At 37.5% G+C, this 19,263-nt stretch overlaps 1 protein-coding gene across 2 annotated transcripts in view; it reads right to left on the bottom strand.

Annotated features, from left to right (window-relative positions):
* Positions 1–16,709, bottom strand: part of LOC104084527 (uncharacterized) — a 25,714-nt gene extending 9,005 nt beyond the window's left edge. Inside the window, exons 1-2 of one of the 2 annotated variants that reach the window (XM_070186231.1) lie at positions 16,490–16,709; positions 14,585–14,980 (exon numbers count right to left, since the gene is read on the bottom strand). In XM_070186231.1, coding sequence (XP_070042332.1) covers positions 14,585–14,980; position 16,490 — 397 coding nt within the window. In that variant the 5' untranslated portion in view covers positions 16,491–16,709. The remainder of the gene's footprint in view (positions 1–14,584; positions 14,981–16,489) is intronic. The other variant, XM_070186232.1, reaches the window with a different exon arrangement.
* Positions 16,710–19,263: the final 2,554 nt, after the last annotated feature.

Below are 19,263 nucleotides of genomic sequence, written 5' to 3'. Positions count from 1 at the left end.
GTTAGCAGGGATGTCAAATTCATGGAACACATCTTCCCTTTCAGCGGCTAAAGAAAGGAAAGCTGCAGATTTTTCCCAATGGAGTGCTTGATTCATCTACTAGCAGTAATGATACATCGGCTAACAGTGATGATGGTCCAGCAGCAACAGCACCTATAGATGAAGAAACAATCTCTCAAGAAGCATCACCTGCTGCAGAGGCACCATCCTCACCACATTCACTGGGTTTTGAAGATGCAAAGCCACAGGCAGAGTCATTTTCAGATGCAATTACACTCAACAATACAGATGGTCAGATCAGGAAATCAGGCAGGACTGTGAAAGAGCTTGTGCGGATGCAAGATTATGTATGCAATGGGTCACTGACAGGTTCTGCTGGGAAGCACCCTTGCAAGTATCCAATGCAAGACTACTTGAGTCATGCTGGTGTTTCAGCCGAGTATAAGTCCTACCTATCCAAAATTACAAACTTGAAGGAGCCTGTGAGCTATGAGGAAGCAGCAGCAGATCCCAAGTGGATTGAAGCTATGGACCAAGAGTTGACTGCACTCAAAGAAAATGGAACTTGGACACTAGTAGACTTACCAGCACGAAAGGTTCCTATTGGGTGTAAATGGGTGTCCAAAATAAAGTATAGAGCCAATGGAGAGGTTGAAAGATACAAGGCACGACTAGTGGTCAAAGGCTACAATCAGGTTGAAGGATTAGACTACCAGGAAACCTTTTCTCTTGTAGTCAAGATGGTGACCGTGAGAGTAGTTCTAGCTTTGGCAGCAGCAAAAAACTGGAATTTGCACCAAATGGATGTTTACAATGCATTTCTTCTAGGAGACCTCACTGAAGAAGTTTATATGTGCATACCTCAGGGATTTCCCAGCCAGGGGGAGAAACTATGTAGGCTGCATAAATCCCTTTATGGGTTGAAGCAAGCTTCAAGATAGTGGAATCTAAAATTGACCGAGGCATTGCTCAGTTCAGGTTTTATGCAGAGTCACTTTGATTATTCCTTGTTCACAAAGAAGCAAAGCACCACGTTGGTGATCATTTTGGTATATGTGGATGATCTTCTCATAACCGGGAATGATCACGGTCTAATTTCAGAGGCAAAGTCCATATTGCAGTGTAACTTTAAAATCAAAGACTTAGGGGAGTTGAAGTTTTTTCTTGGAATTGAAATAGCAAGGTCAAGAGAAGGGATATTGATGAATCAAAGAAAATTTGCAATGGAATTGACCACTGATCTTGGATTGGCAGGATCAAAACCAGAAGCTACACCAATGGAATGCAATCAGAAACTCACTACTGTGGAGTATGAACAACACATAAACTTGAAAGAAGATGAGAAGTTGGCAGATGCAGGACCATATCAAAGGCTGGTGGGGAAGCTGTTGTATCTCACCATGACGAGGCCAGACATATGCTATGTAGTGCATGTACTAAGCCAGTTCATGCATTGCCCAAAGAAGTCACAGATGGAAGTTGCAATTACAGTTGTCAGGTATATAAAAGGTGCTCAAGGATTGGGTTTGCTAATGAGCTCAAAACAGTCTACAAAGCTCACAGCCTTTTGTGATGCTAACTGGGCATCATGCCCAATCTCAAGAAGATCAGTAACAGGATATGTGATGAAGTTGGGAGATTCTTTAGTATCTTGGAAATCAAAGAAGCAATGCACAATATCGAGAAGCTCAGCAGAAGCAGAATACAGGAGCATGGCTGCTGCAGTTTCAGAGATCCTATGGATAACAGGACTTTGCAAAGAATAAGGTGCAGAGGTTGAATTGCTAGTGGAATTACACTATGACAGCAAAGCAGCAATCCAAATTGCTACAAATCCCATATTCCACGAACGTACAAAGCATATAGAGATAGATCTACATTTCATCCGGGAGAAAATTCAACAAGGGATTGTCAGAACCAAGTATGTGATGTCAAAAGATCAAGAAGCAGACTTGTTTACAAAGGCCCTGGGAAGATCACAATATGAATACCTAATGAGCAAGCTAGGAGTGCTCAATCTATTTGCACCACGTAGCTTGAGGGGGAGTATTGAGGAAAGGAACGAGCACGTGACTAGCACGTGAGGCAGAAGGATTAGTTTGTTAGTAGCTGTTAGTTAGTTATAACTAATTATGGGATTGGGCACTGTAGATGTTAAAGGAAGAATTAGGAGAATCAGTTGCAGCTAATTGTAGTGTGTATATATAGACCATAACTCATTGTATTGTTTTAAGATTTGGAAATATCTTAGCTCAGATTACTCCTAGTGAAGATTCCTCTCTAGAACCTTCTCATTCATTTTCTCCTCTAACATTCTTACTGAGCTAATCTCAAATCTTCATTACAGTGGACGAATGGGTTGTTTTATAAGTAGTGGGTGTAGCATAATGAATTATAACTTGAGTTCACACCAAAATTGATAGAGCACCAGAAGGGAGAAGGGAAAAGGGGGAGAAGGATATACAGAAATTGGAGGAATAAGATAGAAGAATAGGAAGGGATCCATTCATAAAATGGTACTCAATTCAAGTGTCTTAAACAAAGTTTGAGGTCATATTATCCTATTTATTGGATAGCAAGTTCTGAACTAGTTAGATCTCTTCAAACCACTATAAATCTTGTCTTTAATTAAGAATATAAGCTTGGACATAACCTTATATCTAAGATAAAATCATCACTATTTTATTTTCAACTAATAACAGAAAATATATGATCACATAAAACCTTATGTTAGATAGTTAGTTGTAATACATATTGCCCCATATCCAAAAATTGCTATATTGTCCTATGTAAACGTTGTATATATATATAGGGCTATTATAAAAACAATTATCAATAATACAAATTTTCTGTGTTATTATTTCTCACATGGTATCAGAGCGGCAGTGAAAAAACATCTGGGAAAGAAAACCAAGACAAGCAGTCGACGTGCTTCAATTTCCAAAGACCTTTTAGGGCTGCTTTGCGTTATCTCTCTTTTCCTCAGTGTTGTGCAAAATCCAACACTACCACAAGGTTCCCTATCACAAGCGACCAAACCCCAGTAAAATTCTCTAGCAAAGCCCCCTCCACGTGCTCCCACGCACCGGTAAGAACCTCGACTCCGGCATCGCGTCTAACACAGCGCGTGAAGCACTTTCCGATTAGTTTTTGACAAAATTTCTTAAGGACATGTTGCTTGTGAGATGATTCCGAGTCCACCAGTACTATTTCCTACAGATTCCGAGAACTTTGGAATTATTCGGCGAGCTACAGTGATTATCCTTTGATTCTTTTTCTGTTTTTGTTGATATTTGCTAGAACTCTCTTCAATCTTATCATGTCTCTAGTGTTGGATATTTTTGGTTCCAAAAACACAGAGAATTGGAAATTTAAGTGTTATGATTACTCTGGAACCCTTAATGGGAAGTTGAAACTACTTATCTTGGGCTTCCTCAGTTGAGCTCTGGTACAAGGGTCAAGGTGTTTAAGATCACTTAACCAAAAAGGCTAGTGAGGGAGATGAAAAGGTCAAAGCACTTTGGGAGAAGATCGATGCTCAGTTACGTAGTATCTTGTGGCGATCTATTGATTCCAAATTGATGCCCTTGTTTTGTCCATTCTAGACATGTCATTTAGTTTGAGAAAAAACTCGCACTATATACACTAATGACATATCTCGTTTCTATGATGTGATATCGCGTATGACAAATTTGAAGAAATAGGAATTGGATATGTCTACTTCCTTTGGGATAAGTATAGGCAGTCATGAAGGAATTTGAGAAACTGATACCAGTTTTTGCTAGTGTTGAAAAGCAACAAGAGCAACGACGGAAGATGTTTCTAGTTCTTACACTCGTTGGACTTCCTAATGACCTTGATTCAGTACGCGACTAAATTTTGGCTAGTCCGACTCTCCCTATCGTTGATATGATTATTCTTTCAATTACTTCGCCTTGCTACAGCACCCCGTCACACAGTGATCTCATCACAGATAGCTAATTTCTCGCATCCCATACAGTGGAAAATCGGGCATCTCAGAATATGGAGAATAGACAAGAAGGAGGTCGTTTTGGAAGATCTCGACCTAAGTATTCTTATTGTAATAAGCTTGGACACACTTGTGATATGTGTTACTCTTTGCATGGTCGACCACCTAAAAATACTCATGTTGCTTAAATCGAGACTGCAGGTAACCAGGGATTTTCTTTATCTGGAGGAAAATATAATGAGTTTCTTCAGTATCGAGCAAGTAAGCAGACACCTCCACAAACAACCTTTGTTGCTCATAATTCCTTTGCTTGTGTTTCTCAATCTACTACTCTTGGACTGTGAGTCGTGGAGGTAATAGGTTTACTTCTGTCAAATATTGTTTATTCACAATCTCTTCCCAATGTTACTTTAGCAAATAGAGTCCAAACAAAAGCAAAAGAAGTTGGACAAGCTAATCTCCTATCCTCTGTCACTTTAGATTTCGTTCTTTAGGTCCCTGGTTGTCTTTTTAATCTTGCATTTGTTAGTCGGTTGACTCGTGGCCTCCCATGTGGTATATATTTTATTGATGATTTTTTTGTTATGCATGATCTCATTACAGGACACACGATTGGCACAGGGCGTGAATCACAATGCCTTTACTACCTTGACTCAATCCCGCATAACATGTCTGTTACAGATTCTCCCAACCTAATTCACAGACATTTAGACATCCGAGTTTATCCAAGCTTCAGAAGATGGTGCCCAATGTCTAGTTTGTCTACATTAGATTGTGAGTCATGTCAACTAGGGAAACATAACCGAGTAACCTTTTCGCTTAGTGATGAGAGTCGTGCAAAGTCTTTTGTTTCTTTAGTTCATTATGATATACTAGTAAAGTCACTTCAACCTTAGTATTTCGTTATTTTATTAGTTTCATTGATAATTACTCGAGATGTACTTGGATTTTACTAATGAAAGATCGTTATGAGTTGTTTCTTATATTCTAGAGTTTTTGTGCTGAAATAAAAAATCAGTTTGCCATTTCTATTCGCATCATTCGCAGTTGATAATGTCTTAAAATACTTATCCTCTTAATTTCAACAATTTATGACTTCTCGGGGAATTATTCATCAGACATCTTGTCTGTATACCCCTCTGCAGAATGAGGTAGCCGAGAGAAAGAATATGCATCTCATTGAGACTGCTCGCACACTTCTTATTGAGTCCCATGTTCCGCTGTATTTTGGGAGATGTGGTTCTCACGGCTTGTTATTTGATTAATCGGATGCCGTCATCTTCCATCCAGAGTCAGATTCCGCATTTAGTATGTTTCCTCAGTCACCCGTATACTCTTTTTCCGCTCGTGTTTTTGGGAGCACATGCTTTATTCATAACTTAGCTCCCGAGAAAGATAAGTTAGCTCCTCGTGCTCCCAAGTGTGTCTTCCTTGGTTATTCTCTTGTTCAAAAGGGATATCGTTGCTACTCACCTGATCTTTGTAGGTACTTTATATTCGCTGATGTCATATTTTTCGAGTCTCGACCTTACTTAACCTCTTTTGACCACATTGATATAGTTAAGGTCTTACCTATACATAACTCTTGAGGAGTTTACTATAGCTCTTTCTACATCCTCAGTCACAGAAGTCTTATCCATACCGACCGTTGAGAATCTAGTGATGCTCCTCCTAGATCCCCAGCCACGGGAACACCACTCTTGACTTATCGTCGTCGTCCGCGTTTAGCATCAGGCCCAACTGATTCACATTCTACACCTGAATCCTCTCCTACTGCGAACTTGTCTCCTCATAGTCCACTGATTACACTTCGAAAAGGTATACGGTCCTTACTTAATCCTAACCACACATTATATCGATTTAAGTTATCATCGTTTGTCATCCCTATTATGTTTTTGTATCTTCTTTGTCCTCTGTTGCTATCCGTAAGTCTAGGGGTGAAGCAATGTCTTATCCAAGATGGCTACAGGCTATGATTGACGAGATGTTTGTTTTACATGCGAGTGGTACTTGATATACTCTGTGGCTTCAAGTAAATCTATTGTTGGTTGTCGTTGGGTTTATACAGTCAAAGTTGGTCGAGATGGCCGATTGATCGCTTTAAGGCCCGCCTTGTTGCCAAATGATATACTCAGATATTTTGGGCTTGATTACCGTCATAGCTTCTCTCCCGTGGCTAAAATAGCACCAGTCCGTCCGTCTATTTCTATCCATAGTTGTTGTTCGCCATTGGTCTCTCTATCAGTTGGACATTAAGAATGCTTTTCTTCACGATGATCTTGAGGATTAAGTTTTTGTGAAGCAACCACCTGGTTTTGCTGCTAAGGAGGAGTCTAGTGGCCTTGTATGTCGATTGCACTTAGTTTGGTCAGTGTTAAAAATAACGCTCGCCTCAGCGCTAATAGCGTGAGGCGAGGCGAGGCAGTGTCGCTACTTTCCCTCTGTAGCGTTGCGTTTCAAAATAGCGCTTGCCTCTGCCTGTGTAGCGAGAAGCGACTGTAGCGTCACTTTTTTTAAAAAAAGGGCAAAGACTTAACAAAAGGGTCGCGATTAGGGGTTGACAACATAGCTGCTTCAACTTCGAACAAAACAACAGAGTTTCATCTAAAAAAAGGTCGCGAACTCGCGATTAGGGCTCGCAACTACTGTGCCATCGTCTTCTTCATCTGAAAGCTTGAGGTTTCTGCCAAGTGCCATCGTCTTCTTCATCAAGTTTCTGCCATTGAAAAACCAGGTATGCTTCTCTGAGTTTCCTTTCTTTCTTTTTCTTCTTTCTTCTTTCTTCTTTCTTCTTTCTTCTTTCTCCTTGTTCTTCTCTTCTTTTTTCTATTTTTTTCCTCTGTTTTTTGTCGAGAAGAACAGAAACAGAGGTCTGTTTTTGTGCTTTATTTTTCAAGCAAAATACAGAGGCTTTTCCCTTCCTCTTTCAAATGAATATCTATGGTCTTAGAGGGAATTCTTCAAGTTCAAATTACAAGGAAAAAGGAGTAGCAAGTTCAAGTCGGTCCCTAATTGATGACAACTCCGAGGATGAAGAAGATGAGAGCCAATATAATGCTAACATTCATGAAGTTCTAGAATTTAAAAATCTTGAAGAAGAATTGATGTTGCTTGTTTTAGACTTTTAGACTTTAGTTTATGAATCTACTATGACTATCTAGTATCTATTGAGTTTTTAGTTTTATATATATATATATATATATATATATATATATATATATATATAATATTTTATGTTTTTATATAAATTATCGCTTCGCATCAAAAAGACGAGCGCTTCGCTGCGCGCCTCTAGCCTTAGTGAAGCGGGCCCTCGTCGCTATTTGTCGCCGCACGCTATCCAAAACACTGGGTTTGGTAAATTCAGCATAGTTACTGTGAGAAGGCACGGGAGAAAATATGTTATTGATATTGGATGATAAATACAATACAAGAGGTCCCTATTTATAGTTATACACTACAAGGAGATATTACTCCTCTTCAATGTGGGACAAAACTACACTATACATATCTATAAACTAACACTCCCCCTCAAGCCGGTGCATACACATCATATGTACCGAGCTTGTTACACATGTAACTAATACGAGAACCAGTAAGAGACTTAGTGAAAATATCTACTAGTTGATCATTCGACTTTACAAATTTTGTAACAATATCTCCTGAAAGTATTTTTTCTCTGACAAAGTGGCAGTCGATCTCAATGTGTTTAGTCCTCTCATGGAACACCGGATTTGACGCAATATGAAGAGCAGCTTGGTTATCACACACTAGTTCCATCTTGCTGATTTCTCCGAACTTTAACTCCTTGAGCAACTGCTTGACCCAAACTAACTCACACGTCGCCATAGCCATGGCCCGATATTCGGCTTCGGCGCTAGATCGAGCAACTACATTCTGTTTCTTGCTCTTCCACGAGACCAAATTACCTCCTACTAGAACACAATATCCAGACGTAGAACGTCTATCAAAAGGTGATCCTGCCCAATCAGCATCTGTGTACCCAACAATCTGCTCGTGGCCTCGATCCTCGAATAGTAATCTTTTGCCTGGAGCTGACTTTATATACCGAAGAATGCGAACAACTGCATCCCAGTGAGTATCACATGGAGAATCCATAAACTGACTTACAATACTCACCGGAAAAGAAATGTCAGGTCTAGTCACTGTGAGGTAATTCAATTTGCCAACCAACCTCCTATATCTCGTAGGGTCTCTAAAAGGCTCCCCATGTCCAGGCAGAAGCTTAGCATTCGGATCCATAGGAGAGTCAATAGGTCTGCAACCCATCATTCCAGTCTACTCAAGAATGTCTAAGGCATACTTCCGCTGTGAAATAACAATACCTGAGCTAAACTGAGCGACCTCAATACCTAGAAAATACTTCAATCTGCCCAGATCCTTAGTCTGGAAGTGCTGAAAGAGATGTTCCTTCAGATTAGTAATACCATCCTGATCATTACCAGTAATAACAATATCATCAACATAAACCACTAGATAAATACACAGATTAGGAGCAGAATGCCGATAAAACACAAGAGTGATCAGCCTCACTACGAGTCATGCCGAACTCCTGAATAATTGTGCTGAACTTACCAAACCAAGCTCGAGGGGACTGTTTCAAACCATATAGTGACTTGCGCAATCTACACACACAACCATTAAACTCCCCCTGAGCAACAAAACCAGGTGGTTGCTCCATATAAACTTCTTCCTCAAGATCACCGTGGAGAAAAGCATTCTTAATGTCTAACTGATAAAGAGGCCAATGACGTACAGCAGCCATGGACAAAAAGAGACGAATAGATGCTACTTTAGCCACGGGAGAGAAAGTATCACTATAATCAAGCCCAAAAATCTGAGTATATCCTTTTGCAACAAGACGAGCCTTAAGCCGATCAATCTGGCCATCCAGGCCGACTTTGACTGCATAAACCCAACGACAACCAACAGTAGACTTACCTGCAGGAAGAGGAACAAGCTCCCAAGTGTCACTCGCATGTAAAGCAGACATCTCGTCAATCATAGCATGTCGCCATCCTGGATGAGATAGTGCCTCACCTGTAGACTTAGGGATAGAAACAGTGGACAAAGAAGATATAAAAGCATAATGTGGTGACGACAGACGATGATAACTTAAACCGACATAGTGGGGATTAGGATTAAGTGTGGATCGTACACCTTTGCGGAGTGCAATTAGTTGACTAAGACGAGACAAGTCCGCAGTAAGTGCAGAATCTGATGCGGGGCGTGAATCATCTGGGCCTGATGCTGGATGTGGATGACGATGATAAGTCAAGAATGGTGGAGCTGCAGAAGGTTGAACTGGATTATGTGGAGGAACTGAGCTATAGGTGGTGGAGCTACAACCGGAGCTGTAGGTGGTGGAACTGGAGCTATAGGTGGTAGAGCTACAATTGGAGCTGTAGGTGGTGGAGCTACAACTGGAGCTGTAGGTGGTGGAGCTGGAGTGACTGAATCTCCAAAAGATGAAACTGGTAGTACCTCAGAAATATCTAAGTAATGACCTGAACCTATGAAGTATGATTGGGTTTCAAAGAAGGTAACATCAGCGGACATAAGGTACCGCTGGAGGTCAGAAGAGTAGCATCGATACCCCTTTTGTGTTCTCGAGAAACCCAGAAATACGCACTTAAGAGCACGAGGTGCTAACTTATCTGTTCCTGGAGTAAGGTTATGGACAAAACAAGTGCTTCCAAAGATACGGGGTGGAAGAGAGAACAAAGGTAAGTGGGGAAACAAGATAGAGAATGGAACTTGGTTCTGGATAGCTGAAGATGGCATACGATTAATAAGATAGCAAGATGTAAGAACGGCATCCCCCAAAAACGCAACGGAGCATGAGATTGTATGAGTAGGGTACGAGCAGTTTCAATAAGATGTCTATTCTTTCTTTCAGCTACCCCATTTTGTTGAGATGTGTACGGACAAGATGTTTGATGAATAATCCCATGAGATTTCATAAACTGCTGAAATAGGGAAGACAAATACTCTCTAGCATTATCACTACGAAATGTGCGAATAGAAACCCCAAATTGATTTTGAATTTCAGCGTGGAAGGTCTGGAAAATAGAAAACAGCTCAGATCGATTTTTTATCAAAAATATCCAAGTGCACCTGGAAAAATCATCAATGAAACTAACAAAGTAGCGGAATCCTAAGGTGGAACTGACCCGACTAGGACCCCAAATATCTGAATGGACTAAAGTAAAAGGTGACTCTGCTCGATTATCAAGACGTCGAGGGAAATGGGAGCGGGTATGCTTACCGAGCTGACATGACTCACACTCTAGAGCTGACAAGTGAGATAAACCAGATACCATTTTCTGAAGTTTTGACAAACTGGGATGTCCCAACCGTTTATGTAATAAATCTGGTGAATCAGTAACAGGACAAGTTGTAGAAGGAAGACAAGATGTGAGTCCATGTGATTTAGCAAGGATAAGGTAATAAAGTCCGTTTGATTCACGTCCGGTACCAATGATCCGCCCCATACTGCGTTCCTGTATAAAAACATGGTCATCAAGAAATAAAACAGCGCATTTAAGTGATTTGGCTAAGCGACTAACAGCTATGAGATTAAAAGGACTATTGGGAACATAAAGGACTGAATCTAAAGGTAAGGAAGGAAGTGGGCTTGCTTGACCTATTGCAGTTGCCATGGTTTGAGACCCATTGGCCATTGTGACTTTTGGAAGAGATTGAGAATACGAAATAGTAGTGAAAAGAGATTTGTTACCAGAAATATGATCTGATGCACCTGAATCAATGACCCAAAACTCAGAGGATGAAGATTGGGAGAAACAAGTCACGCTATTACCTGTTTGAACAACAGAAGCTATCTCAGAAGATGTCTGCTTACATGCTTTATACTGAAGGAACTCAATATACTCTGCTAAAGAAACCATCCGACTATTCAAAGCATCGGTTCCCATGTCGCTACAATTTGTAGTAGTAGGGTTAACTTGAAATAGTGGAAATAAGTAACTCCTGTGAGAAAACTGAAGAAATAGCTTGAAAAACACTGTTTACAGCAGGAAAACAGAACACTGTTCTGTGCCGGAAACACTGTAGCTCGCGCGGAAAATTCCAAAGTTGTCGGAATTTGTTGTAACCAAGATGGATAGACTCAGAATTCCTTTGTGAGCAAGCTGTCCTGAAGAAATATTTTCAAAATATGGCCAGAAAGGTCACTGTTCACCCCGGAAAAATATAAAAGTGGCCAAAATTTGATTTGAATTAGAGGGGTAGGCTCGAAATTTTAAGGAGAACACACTGTCCTGAAGAAGCTTCGCGAAAAAATGGCCGGAAAGTGGCCAGAACCCTCGCCGGAAAAGTTGTTGCCGGCGCGTGGAGCGTGGCGGCTTTTCTGCCGAATAAAATTTCAGGGGTTGGTAGTCGGAGGGTGATTTACCTCGTGGTGGTGTTGGTTTTAGCACAACACCGACAGAAAGTGACTTTCACTTAGACAAACCTTAGGTCTCCGGAAAAATTACACGATGACTAAGTTATTTCTTCCCGGTTAACGCTGGAATGACGCACAACGATCTTTTCTCACTAATGCTCTGATACCATGTGAGAAGGCACGGGAGAAAATATGTTATTGATATTGGATGATAAATACAATACAAGAGGTCTCTATTTATAGTTATACACTACAAGGAGATATTACTCCTCTTCCAATGTGGGACAAGACTACACTATACATATCTATAAACTAACAGTTACTCAGGAGTTTGGCATGACTCATAGTGAAACTGATTACTCTGTATTTTATTGGCATTCTGCTTCAAATCTGTGTATTTATTTGGTGGTTTATGTTGATGATATCGTTGTTACTCACAATGATCAAGATGGCATCACTAGTTTGAAGCAACATCTCTTTTAGCACTTCGAGACTAAGGATCTGGGTAGATTGAAGTATTTTCTAGGTATTAAGGTCACTCAGTCTAGCTCAGGTATTGTTATTTCACAACGAAATATGCCTTAGACATTCTTGAGAAGACAAGAATGACGGGTTGTAGACCTATTGACACTCATGAGTCTGAATGTTAAACCTCTGCCAGGATAGAGGGAGCCTCTTAGCGATCCTGCAAGATATAGGCAGTTGGTTGGTAAGTTAAATTACCTCACGGTAACAAGACCTGACATTTCCTTTCTTGTGAGCATTGTAAGTCAATTTATGAACTCTCCCTGTGATAGTCATTGGGATGCAAGTGGTCAAATTCTTTGGTATTTAAAATCATACCTAGGCAAAGGACTATTGTTTGAGGATCGAGGCCATGAGCAGATCGTGGGATACATAAACGTTGATTGGGCAGGATGACCTTCTGATAGACGTTCTACGTCAGAATATTGTATTTTAGTAGGAGATAATTTGGTGTCTTGGAAGAGCAAGAAATAGAATATGGTTGCTCGGTCTAGCGCAAAAGCAGAATATTGAGTTATGGCTATGGCAACATGTGAGCTAGTTTGGGTCAAGCAGTTGTTCAAGGAATTGAAATTTGGTGAAATCAGTCGGATAAAACTTGTGCATGATAATCGGGTTGCCCTTTATATTACATCAAATCCGGTAATTCATGAGAGGACTAAATACATTGATATTGACTGTCACTTCGCCAGAGAAAAGATACTCTCGGGAGATATTGTTACAAAGTTTGTGAAGTCGAATAATCAGCTTGCAGATACTTTCACCAAACCCCTCACTGATCCTCGTATTAGTTACATCTGCAACAAACTCAGTCCATATGATTTATATGTACCAGCTAAGCTTGAGGGGGAGTCTTAAATAGTTAGTAGTAATATATATTATCCCACATCCAAAAATAGCTATATAGTACTATGTAAACATTGTATATAAATAGGGCTACTGCGAAAACACTTAAGTTATCAATAATATAATTTTTTCGTGTCATTATTTCTCACACCTTATTTTAGAAATATGACGGTCTTTATTTATTTTTGACTAATACATGAAAATGAAGAACCTATGTTTACAAGACTAGCACCGAAGAAGTCATGATCTTTAATACAGAGCAACTATTGGGCATTTGGATAAGCTTATAAGATGGTCAACCAGCTTACCAACGTTGTTTTACTTATCTATGCATTTTTTGAGACGGGTACCAATATATTGAAAAAGAAAAGGCAAAGGCAGTGCAAAGCCATATGTACAGGGGGGAAGATCAAAACTGATCCACCAAACTTACAAAAAACCTAACATGTCTGATCCACCAAACTTACAAAAAACCTAACATGTCAACCAGGGACTCTGTATTCTCTACATGCCTTTCTTTACACCAAAAATAAAACAAAAGAATACAATTCATCTTAACATTTTGAAGAGTATTGTATCGGTCTTCAAAAACTCTTGAGTTCCTCTCTGTCCACACTGTCCACCATACACAAGCAGGTATCACTCTCCACCAACTTATCTATGCATTGATGAACACCAAAAGTGCTTATAAACCAAAATCAGTAAAAGATCACATATAACGCTTTTGGTTTGATCAAAAGTGCTTATAAACTTATGGATTTTTAATTTATAAACATTTTTTGTTTGATCAAGATTTTTACTATTTTATCTATATTATAAGTTGGTCAACCCCAATTTATGGATTCTGCAATCCTTGACATATCTTTCCCAAAACAAAACGTTTGAGTCTCTCTCAATTCCATTTTCGCCATTCCTCCTTCTCCTTGTTAAGATACTTTTGAATTTATATATTTTTTTAAATAGTTTTAAGGACATATTAGTCAATTTAACAAAAAAATAAGCATTGTTTTACCAATCACATCAATTGCTTTATGTATCAGCTTCATCATTTCTATCCAAGAACGTAATTATTATTTATAAAATTAGTTTCAACACTTGATGCTTATTAGCTACTTTCATCTCGCTAAGCCAAATGAGTCCTAAGCTTATAAGCTAGTAAAATTAGCTTATAAGCTAGTAAAATTAGCTTGTAAGCACTTTCTGACTTATTTACACGGTTTATAAGCCCCAAGAGTACTTTGCATAAACAACCAAAAGCCATAAGTTGGTTATCCCCAACTTATGACTTTTTATCTAATAAGCACGTTTTGGTTTGACTAAGATTTTTATAATTTTATCCCTAGTAATGTTTTACAATCTATCTTGCTGTTTTTATTCTGCTTTTATATGGCTTTTTGGTACTGTCCCTTCTTGTCTATATTTCCAGTAATGTGGCAGGTAAGATGCTTTGAAACAGCGCTATGATAGAACCTAATCAAATCAAGAACAAGAGACAGCTGCAAGTAAACAGTGATAATCAAGAGCAACAATAATAATGCAATTTGAGGCAGCTCCGGACATTAAGTAATTACACCATGATTAGACAAGAGAATGTAACAGATATAAAGTTATTATGCTAATGCGGTTGGCAATTTTCAAGTCTAAAGACCTATATGGTGACCAAAACGAAAAGAAAGAGGCCAAGAGACAGAACTGTGTAATCATAGAAAGGGAGTTTATCTATCAGTATATTATATCACAGAAAAACCTAAACATACATGACATTGAACAATATCCAATCAAGAAGTGTCAGAAATTTGCATAGTTCTCATACTAACCTTTGCCCTCAGATGACGAGAAAAAAGCATTGAATTCAGCTGGAATTTCCCAAACGAATGACGAGAAAAAAGCATTGATATCAGCTTCAGGGAAGTTTGTTTTGATATAGTATTTAAGAGAAATCTTGCTCAAAAACCACATTTTCTTTCTTGGGGTTTCTTGAAGCCTTTTTGGAGCAATCAAGTATCTATCTTGAAAGTATCCTGAAGCTTTGACTCTTTTTCCAACTTTCCAAGTCCAAATATCACCTGGATATGGCCAATCTTCAGGAGCATAAGGTAAGCCTTCTCCTGACTCCAAACGTGCAACAGGCTTGAGATGTAAACCATCCATTTCTCTTGGAATCGTGCAGCTATGATTTGCCTCTGAAGTGTTAATCTTCTCGCCACCTTCCACTATGAACATGTTAAAGATGCTGAATTAATTTTATGTTCTTCATAAGTATGCACAAAGATCTATGGATATAATACGTGACTTCGAAAGCACTTTGAACTTTTTGATGTATGACGATCTTTTACATTCTTAATGATGCATAATGAGATGTCAAATTCTCGATTCCGTTCACTTCTTCATTTGTAACTTGAAAGAGATGCACAACACAGACTATGGTCAAGAATCCTGATATACAAACTGGAGAACTTTCTGTGCTGAAGAATATGTAGTAAAGTAAAAATCATGGACTATATCCCGTTGTTCTAATACAGCATATTGCCAATTGAAAAACAACTTCAGAATCAAGAAGCTATCCAAGAGAGAAGAACCATGACTACTTAAAAGCTGTTAAGTAGTATTATCCTTAGAATTAATAGTAAAAGCCAGTATATGCTGCTCTATAGTTATGTCAGAACCAAGCAAGTTCATCCACTATTTAAGAAAGATTGAAAAAAATCGAGAAAGTTACACAATTTGAATGTTGTACAAGAATGAGAGACGAGAGATTTGATACAGAAAATATAAAACCAAACATTGAACATGTTTTCGGGCCAATTAACACTTTAAATGGAGCTCAATTAACAGTATCAGTCATTAAATTCTGCACTTAGATTTCTGGAAAGGTGCCAAAATATGTGTACTACTTCCAAATTAATTGTGTTCTTTTACTTTCAGATAGCTAAACTTAAACAATTCATCTTTCACCAAAAACCTTTGTCTAAAATTTGCATAATAGCTACCTAGAGGAGGCAAAAGACACTACTGTCATTTCTTCCCATTTGCTTAAACCTTGGTGGCCAGAGTTTAGTGGTATCTGTGCTAGTGAGAGATAGCAGGTAACCGGTGGAATAGTCGAGGTGAAACCGGGTGGAATAATTGAGGTGCGACCAGTTGGAACAGTCGAGGTGCGTGCAAGCTAGCCCGGACAAACTGGTCGGCCGAAATTAATTGCATTCGCTAGCCAAAAGTGTATAAAATATGTATTTATATAATACATATATATACAAAAGAAAATATTTTGTCGGACATTATTTTTGGAAACGACTAAAAATATACATTTCTCAACAAAATTTGCTTAATTTCTGGTATAATTTTGCAACAGTTGAATGGTATATGTAGCTTCTAGATATCGAAACATCGTTTTATAAACCAAATTATTATTTTTTTCTCAATTCAAACTAGTCAGACTATCCATAAAAAACCAAGAAGTCACTTATAGAATGCATGAGCAAATTAGCAAGGCCTACTACCTTGTATTCCTAAAATATGACCCAAATTCCACATCTTTTTCTTTCATTTTATGGGGTAAAAAAAGATTTCATTTTTCTTAATTAATTTCTCTAATCCTTGTTGAAATGGCTAAAACAAAGTGAAGCTTGAATTTACTTGGAAATGAACATGCACAGAACCTTCAGTGTATTACAATTGCTCAAAGAAAATTAAGAAAAAGATTACATTAATGAAAAACTTACTATTGATAGTGAGAAATTTAGGCCAAATTGAAAGGAACCCACAAATGGGCTTTTGCTGCAGCAGCAGAGAGATGAAGAGAAATAATTGAGAAGAGAGCTTCTGAGTTGAGACGGATGATCAAAATTAAAGAGTTACTTTTGTTTTTTCCGCTGAGATTAATAGTTGAGAGGACTGGAATTTGTATGTTAGCTGCACAGGACCGATGAACTGAGTACGACTGTCAGTGGTTAGTCATTAACACCATCATTGTGTAAATTAGTTAAAATTTGTTGTATTGTATTATTAAATTCAATATTTCGAAATAATAGAGTTTTTGGCTAAAATTCTCTCAACTGTGGCTCAAAAGTATAGTATATCCTTGTGTAATAATAGTTAACAAAATATATTCCTTAACTATCCAAAAAAATACAAAAATCATCCTTCCGTTAATTTCCGTTAAGAAACTAACAACTGCAATCAAAACATGTGTCAAACACGTGACTCCCCCCAAATCTCATTGTTTTGTCCTTCCCGATCATCTCGTCTTCATCCTTTGCCGAAGCTTAGGCTTCTAAAACTTAATTTTTCTTTGAATATAATAAATATTAAAATAATAAATCTTTATATTAAATAAAAGACTTACTAGAACTTTGTAAATTCAGTAATATCAGTATAAGTTAATGTGAAAGCTATTGTATATGATATCTATATATATTTATAATTGAGGGGCCTTAAGAGATGATGTGGCATATCTTATAGACAAGAAAATAAATTTATCTATTTTGTCAATTTTTAGATTTTTTCCTCACTCAATTTAGTACAATAATCCATTATTAAATTCCAGAAATACAGAAACAAAAACCCTTACTTACAACTTTTAACCGTTACAACCTTTTCTTTTTACTCGAACCATTGCAACCTTCCACTCTTCAAAAACTTTCTTGTAATATTCTGCATAATAAATAAGGAATGAAAAAGAAATTTGTATTAACCTTTCGACCTTTTCTTTTGACTAAGGTTAGTTTCTTGTGATGATTAATGCACAATTCTTTGGACAAAGACTCTTTTAAGGATATAATTATCAACTTTCCTCATCAATTAATTTTTTTTATTGCTGAGCCGATCATTTACTTTACAAAAGATAATAAACTAGCGGAGTCGAGGAAGTCAACCAGCAGTGAGCAAGTTTCGGCAGAGAAGAAGCTAATGGTACGGATGAAGCTTCATGTATATATGGTGTTTAATTTTCAATATATTTTAATTAAGTTTCTATTTTAATTTTCAACTGTCATGTACTTTTGGTGTTTGATTTTCAAATTTTTATTTTTAAATTTCTATTTTTTCCTTTTTTAATCCCACAGCTTATGTTTGTTTTCCTGGACTTTGTGTCAGAGTTGTCCAAGATACCTAAGAGAGGATCAAGGGACAAGAGATTTTGGTTCTTGCTCAAGAAATGAGGATGCAACTCAATATAATATCCTACAGTAGTTAACACAGTACAGTTGGAAAGTTATATATATGCTAAAACAACTGTTGGAAATTGATTATTATTTTCATAAGAAAATTGAAAGAAAAAAAAATGGCAATGGCTAACAGAGGAAGATAAAAATCTGAAAGTGCTTTTAATTCTAATATTCAGGGAAGAAGGGAAGTGTTGATTCTTAAAAAGCTTCGTGTTTGATCTCATTTTTCCATAACATTTTGTCTTTAGAGGGCAAGACAGTAGAGTTCGCTTTTGAGATTATTTTTTTCTTTGGAGAATAACCTTATAATATATATATATATATATATGAGTTGTGGATTTCCTAATCTTTGACTCATTAATTTGCGAGTTAATGTAACTTAGTGTAGAAACCTAGCCAGACTAATAAATGCTTTGTCAAAGAGATAATTAGATGAATGAAAAGGGATCAAAAGAGGGTGATATTATTCAGAAGTTAGATAGGTTGAAATAATAGAGGTGTCAGATGGACTTTCTTGATAAGACGTTGAGATGTGATTTTAATTTCAAAGTTCTTGATAGATAAGGTATAGACTTTGTACAAGCTAGAAGAATTTGCTTTGGCAGAATAGGAGGAAATAAGTCGTAATTTCATTCTAATTGTAAAATGAAGGAAAAGTTAAATTTAGATGAAATTAATACTACTATATTTTAAGTTTTTGCTTTCACTTTTAAGATGATAATTTAATTTATATATGCTATGTAAAATATTTCTCATTGTTAATGAAGTCTGAACAGTTGTATATGTAATTTATCCGTATAGTAGTCCATGAAGATATGTTTAAGGAGTGACAGTTTTCCTATATGAGAATTGCTATTTATCTTTTTCTTGTTTTTTTAGGCATTTTTCTTCTTTTTTTTTATTGTTATTTGTACTATCAAAAGTCACGTTCTTCCAAACTGAGTGGAACGGTTGCAACAACTAATAAAAATAAATTTTGCTATTTGAAAGACGCATGCTTATGAAAGGTTACAACGGTTATTCCCTTTTCTAATTGTGACAATTAAAGTAGTAACTGCCTTTAAATATTATGGTTCTTCAACTCCCCTGTAATTAATGTCTATTAATATGTTTAATGTAAATTTAGGCTAAGCTATACTATTTTGACAACCGTAGCAACACCCCCAATAGATATATTTAATTAGTTTCAGTATTCATAAAAAAAAAATATAAATATAAAAATCTATGTCATGGAACATTTTCTTTCACGCTCAGTATACTTTTCTTTGAGTCATATACTCTCATGAAAAGCACCCTACAAAGCAAGCATCCATAAACCAAATGGTTCATCA

This window comes from Nicotiana tomentosiformis, chromosome 9 (assembly GCF_000390325.3).
Source record: "Nicotiana tomentosiformis chromosome 9, ASM39032v3, whole genome shotgun sequence".
NCBI lineage: Eukaryota > Viridiplantae > Streptophyta > Magnoliopsida > Solanales > Solanaceae > Nicotiana > Nicotiana tomentosiformis.
The sequence above is the reverse complement of the archived record's forward strand: the minus strand, read 5'-3'. Positions and strand labels throughout refer to the sequence as shown.